This window comes from Oncorhynchus masou, chromosome 5 (assembly GCF_036934945.1).
Source record: "Oncorhynchus masou masou isolate Uvic2021 chromosome 5, UVic_Omas_1.1, whole genome shotgun sequence".
Lineage (NCBI taxonomy): Eukaryota > Metazoa > Chordata > Actinopteri > Salmoniformes > Salmonidae > Oncorhynchus > Oncorhynchus masou.
In genome coordinates this window covers 2980519-2986518 of record NC_088216.1, presented here as the reverse complement: position 1 = coordinate 2986518, position 6000 = coordinate 2980519, and the positions used below count along the sequence as shown (strand labels likewise).

At 46.5% G+C, this 6000-nt stretch overlaps 1 protein-coding gene and 1 long non-coding RNA gene across 2 annotated transcripts in view; both read left to right on the top strand.

Annotated features, from left to right (window-relative positions):
• Positions 1 to 6000, top strand: part of LOC135531036 (uncharacterized) — a 359655-nt gene that overhangs the window by 317382 nt on the left and 36273 nt on the right. The gene's annotated exons all lie outside the window — the stretch shown is intronic.
• LOC135530983 (MICAL-like protein 2) overlaps positions 1 to 6000 on the top strand; it is a 32176-nt gene that overhangs the window by 560 nt on the left and 25616 nt on the right. The window contains 1 exon segment of the mRNA XM_064959150.1: positions 2356 to 2404. Coding sequence (XP_064815222.1) covers positions 2356 to 2404 — 49 coding nt within the window.

Below are 6000 nucleotides of genomic sequence, written 5' to 3'. Positions count from 1 at the left end.
TAAATATTATGTTAAAGTTTCCCTTCATGGCCTGGAGGTAGTTCCCTGTAAGTATCAGTAGCCCAACACCTTCGAAATGAAAACCCCACAACTCTTGCCAACTCAACGTGGCAGTAAACATTTGTGCTTCCTTTTTGATTTGTAAACTAAATCCCCAAATTAAAAACGGAATTTAACACGATTTCTGAATACAACAATATCTGTATATCAGTGAAATCTCATCTGTGATAAAGCCTAGTCTTTTGTCAAATGTTTCTTTTAAAGACACAGATGATAGGTTTACAGTAAACAGTAGGGGACGGGGTAACCGTCTCAACAGAACATGAACTATTTGAGATGATCAGTAGCCTGGGCAGTCTACTGTTTGAATGACAAGGCATCATTTCCACACGTTTCACTCCGGTGAACTCCGTCTAAAGACCTATATATATATTTTAAATTTATTTTATAGAATCAGTGGATAACTGGCGTGTGAGACTGACTCTGTTGCATTTTGACATTTTAATAATAGCAAAGAGAATCACTGGTCATAAGATGGAGTGACATCATTGACGCTGTCATTATGTTGGTGAGGTTCTCAAGTGAAGACGTTGTTGAATGATTCCGCAAAGGAGTCAGAGCGAATGGAATGTTTGACGCATTGTGACACCACTCCACTGATTCCGTTCCAGCCATTACCACAAGCCCGTTCTCCCCAATCAAGGTGCCACCAGCCTCCTGTGGACTAGCTTGAGATCCAGGAAATAATGGCAGGTAGCTTGCGTCAGCGGGGTGTGAGATCTAGGGAATAATGCCAGGTAACTTGCGTCAGCGGGGTGTGAGATCTAGGGAATAATGGCAGGTAGCTTGCGTCAGCGGGGTGTGAGATCCAGGAAATAATGGCAGGTGGTTTGCGTCAGTGGGGTGTGAGATCTAGGGAATGATGGCAGGTAGCTTGCGTCAGCGGGGTGTGAGATCCAGGAAATAATGGCAGGTAGCTTGCGTCAGCGGGGTGTGAGATCTAGGGAATAATGCCAGGTGGCTTGCGTCAGCGGGGTGTGAGATCTAGGGAATAATGGCGGGTAGCTTGCGTCAGCGGGGTGTGAGATCTAGGGAATAATGCCAGGTGGCTTGCATCAGTGGGGTGTGAGATATAGGGAATAATGGCAGGTGGCCTTGCGTCAGTGGGGTGTGAGATCTAGGGAATAATGCCAGGTGGCTTGCGTCAGTGGGGTGTGAGATCTAGGGAATAATGCCAGGTGGCTTGCGTCAGTGGGGTGTGAGATCTAGGGAATAATGCCAGGTGGCTTGCGTCAGTGGGGTGTGAGATCTAGGGAATAATGCCAGGTGGCTTGCGTCAGTGGGGTGTGAGATCTAGGGAATAATGCCAGGTGGCTTGCGTCAGTGGGGTGTGAGATCTAGGGAATAATGCCAGGTGGCTTGCGTCAGTGGGGTGTGAGATCTAGGGAATAATGCCAGGTGGCTTGCGTCAGTGGGGTGTGAGATCTAGGGAATAATGCCAGGTGGCTTGCGTCAGTGGGGTGTGAGATCTAGGGAATAATGCCAGGTGGCTTGCGTCAGTGGGGTGTGAGATCTAGGGAATAATGCCAGGTGGCTTGCGTCAGTGGGGTGTGAGATCTAGGGAATAATGCCAGGTGGCTTGCGTCAGTGGGGTGTGAGATCTAGGGAATAATGCCAGGTGGCTTGCGTCAGTGGGGTGTGAGATCTAGGGAATAATGCCAGGTGGCTTGCGTCAGTGGGGTGTGAGATCTAGGGAATAATGCCAGGTGGCTTGCGTCAGTGGGGTGTGAGATCTAGGGAATAATGCCAGGTGGCTTGCGTCAGTGGGGTGTGAGATCTAGGGAATAATGCCAGGTGGCTTGCGTCAGTGGGGTGTGAGATCTAGGGAATAATGCCAGGTGGCTTGCGTCAGTGGGGTGTGAGATCTAGGGAATAATGCCAGGTGGCTTGCGTCAGTGGGGTGTGAGATCTAGGGAATAATGCCAGGTGGCTTGCGTCAGTGGGGTGTGAGATCTAGGGAATAATGCCAGGTGGCTTGCGTCAGTGGGGTGTGAGATCTAGGGAATAATGCCAGGTGGCTTGCGTCAGTGGGGTGTGAGATCTAGGGAATAATGCCAGGTGGCTTGCGTCAGTGGGGTGTGAGATCTAGGGAATAATGCCAGGTGGCTTGCGTCAGTGGGGTGTGAGATCTAGGGAATAATGCCAGGTGGCTTGCGTCAGTGGGGTGTGAGATCTAGGGAATAATGCCAGGTGGCTTGCGTCAGTGGGGTGTGAGATCTAGGGAATAATGACAGGTGTCAGTGGTGTGATTTGATATGACATGTCATCAACCTAATCTGTGCTTCTTCTCCTCAGTGACTTTGATTCCCTGATGAAGGAGAATGTCTATGACAACAACCACCTGGTAAGTTACTGATGAACACACACAGACGTGTGATGGCGGGATGAAAAGGCTGTGGCCCGGGTGGTTGATGTCCTTGAGGATCTTTTTGGCCTTCCTTGATAGTGAGACAGAGAGAATGTTCTAGAACATAGCTGTCTACAGTAACATTCTAGCCTCACTGATTCTGCAAAACATTCTAGCCTCGGATTATTCTGATATAGAACTACAGTAACATTCTAGCATCTGGATTATTCTGATATAGAACTACAGTAATATTCTAGCCTCTGGATTATTCTGATATAGAACTACAGTAACATTCTAGCCTCTGGATTATTCTGATATAGAACTACAGTAACATTCTAGCCTCTGGATTATTCTGATATAGAACTACAGTAACATTCTAGCCTCTGGATTATTCTGATATAGAACTACAGTAACATTCTAGCCTCTGGATTATTCTGATATAGAACTACAGTAACATTCTAGCCTCTGGTTTATTCTGATATAGAACTACAGTAACATTCTACATTTACATTTAAGTCATTTAGCCTCTGGATTATTCTGATATAGAACTACAGTAACATTCTAGCCTCTGGATTATTCTGATATAGAACTACAGTAACATTCTAGCCTCTGGATTATTCTGATATAGAACTACAGTAACATTCTAGCCTCTGGATTATTCTGATATAGAACTACAGTAACATTCTAGCCTCTGGATTATTCTGATATAGAACTACAGTAACATTCTAGCCTCTGGATTATTCTGATATAGAACTACAGTAACATTCTAGCATCTGGAATATTCTGATATAGAACTACAGTAACATTCTAGCCTCTGGATTATTCTGATATAGAACTACAGTAACATTCTAGCCTCTGGATTATTCTGATATAGAACTACAGTAACATTCTAGCCTCTGGATTATTCTGATATAGAACTACAGTAACATTCTAGCCTCTGGAATATTCTGATATAGAACTACAGTAACATTCTAGCATCTGGAATATTCTGATATAGAACTACAGTAACATTCTAGCCTCTGGATTATTCTGATATAGAACTACAGTAACATTCTAGCCTCTGGATTATTCTGATATAGAACTACAGTAACATTCTAGCCTCATGGAAAATATTCTTATTTTGAACAACCAACCTGGAGCAACTCTGCCGTAAACCATCTGCATATTGAACGTTGAGATTGCCAGAGACCAGCCTCTATGGCAATGACAAGGAGTGGCATGTTAGCTAAAGAGACTGGTGCTCAGACTAGCCACAGCTCTGTGTCATGCAGGCCAGTTATTAATGATTAATGTAGTTGCCATAGTTACGTATCATCTGAAAGCAAAACATATCAACAGTTGGACATTTGTGGGAATTTCTCCCGTTAGATTCCTCAGAGCAGGGAGAGGTTAGCCTGGAGGTTTCCTCGGGACAGGGAGAGGTTAGCCTGGAGGTTTCCTCGGGACAGGGAGAGGTTAGCCTGGAGGTTTCCTCGGGACAGGGAGAGGTTAGCCTGGAGGTTTCCTCTGGACAGGGAGAGGTTAGCCGGGAGGTTTCCTCGGGACAGGGAGAGGTTAGCCTGGAGGTTTCCTCGGGACAGGGAGAGGTTAGCCTGGAGGTTTCCTCTGGACAGGGAGAGGTTAGCCTGGAGGTTTCCTCTGGACAGAGAGAGGTTAGCCTGGAGGTTTCCTCTGGACAGGGAGAGGTTTGCCTGGAGGTTTCCTCTGGACAGGGAGAGGTTTGCCTGGAGGTTTTCCTCGGGACAGGGAGAGGTTTGCCTGGAGGTTTCCTCTGGACAGGGAGAGGTTAGCCTGGAGGTTTTCCTCGGGACAGGGAGAGGTTAGCCTGGAGGTTTTCCTCGGGACAGGGAGAGGTTAGCCTGGAGGTTTTCCTCGGGACAGGGAGAGGTTAGCCTGGAGGTTTCCTCGGGACAGGGAGAGGTTAGCCTGGAGGTTTTCCTCGGGACAGGGAGAGGTTTTCCCCGGGAGAGGTGAACCTGGAGGTTTTCCTTGGGAGCGGTGTTCCTGGTGGTTGTCCTCGGGCCAGGGAGAGAGAAGGGAGAGGTTAACCTGGATTGTGTGTGTGTGTGTCATGGCTGGCCTGCCTTCAGAAGTGAAAGTTGGATCATAGTAATGTAAACAGCTTTTTTTTATAGCTGTGGTGATGAACTGATAACACTCAGCTGGCTTCAGACACGTTGTTTATCACATCATGTTGTCACGGTGTACAGATCAAATGGCACCCTATTCCCTAAATAGTGCACTAGTTTTCACCAGGGTCCGTAGGACTTGGGTCAAATGTAGTGGACTACATAGGGAACAGGTTCCTACTGGGAATGCTGTTATGGAGGAGCTCTTCTTTCCTTCCGTTCTGCTGTCATGGAGACGGTGGTCCTGGAGATGGTGTGGAGAGGAGAGCTTGTCCTGCTGCGCACACACACACATACATACACACACACACACACACACACACATATACATATAGTGGGGCAAAAAAGTATTTCGTCAGCCACCCCACCAATTGTGCAAGTTCTCCCACTTAAAAAGATGAGAGAGGTCTGTAATTTTCATCATAGGTACACTTCAACTATGACAGACAAAATGAGAAGAAAAAATCCATAAAATCACATTGTAGTATTTTTAATGAATTTATTTGCAAATTATGTTGGAAAATAAGTATTCGGTCACCTACAAACAAGCAAGATTTCTGGCTCCAACAGAGCTGTAACTTCTTCTTTAAGAGGCTCCTCTGTCGTCCACTCGTTACCTGTATTAATGGCACCTGTTTGAAGTTGTTATCAGTATAAAAGATACCTGTCCACAACCTCAAACAGTCACACACCAAACTCCGCTATGGCCAAGACCAAAGAGCTGTGAAAGGACACCAGAAACAAAATTGTAGACCTGCACCAGGCTGGGAAGACTGAATCTGCAATAGGTAAGCAGCTTGGTTTGAAGAAATCAACTGTGGGAGCAATTATTAGGAAATGGAAGACATACAAGACCACTGATAATCTCCCTCGATCTGGGGCTCCACGCAAGATCTCACCCCGTGGGGTCAAAATGATCACAAGAACGGTGAGCATAAATCCCAGAACCACACGGGGGGACCTAGTGAATGACCTGCAGAGAGCTGGGACCAAAGTAACAAAGCCTACCATCAGTAACACACTACGCCGCCAGGGACTCAAATCCTGCAGTGCCACACGTGTCCCCCTGCTTAAGCCAGTACATGTCCAGGCCCGTCTGAAGTTTGCTAGAGAGCATTTGGATGATCCAGAAGAAGATTGGGAGAATGTCATATGTTCAGATGAAACCAAAATATAACTTTTTGGTAAAAACTCAACTCGTCGTGTTTGGAGGACAAAGAATGCTGAGTTGCATCCAAAGAACACCATGCCTACTGTGAAGCATGGGGGTGGAAACATCATGCTTTGGGGCTGTTTTTCTGCAAAGGGACCAGGACGACTGATCCGTGTACAGGAAAGAAGGAATGGGGCCATGTATCGTGAGATTTTGAGTGAAAACCTCCTTCCATCAGATAGGGCATTGAAGATGAAACATGGCTGGGTCTTTCAGCATGACAATGATCCCAAACATACCGCCCGGGCAAC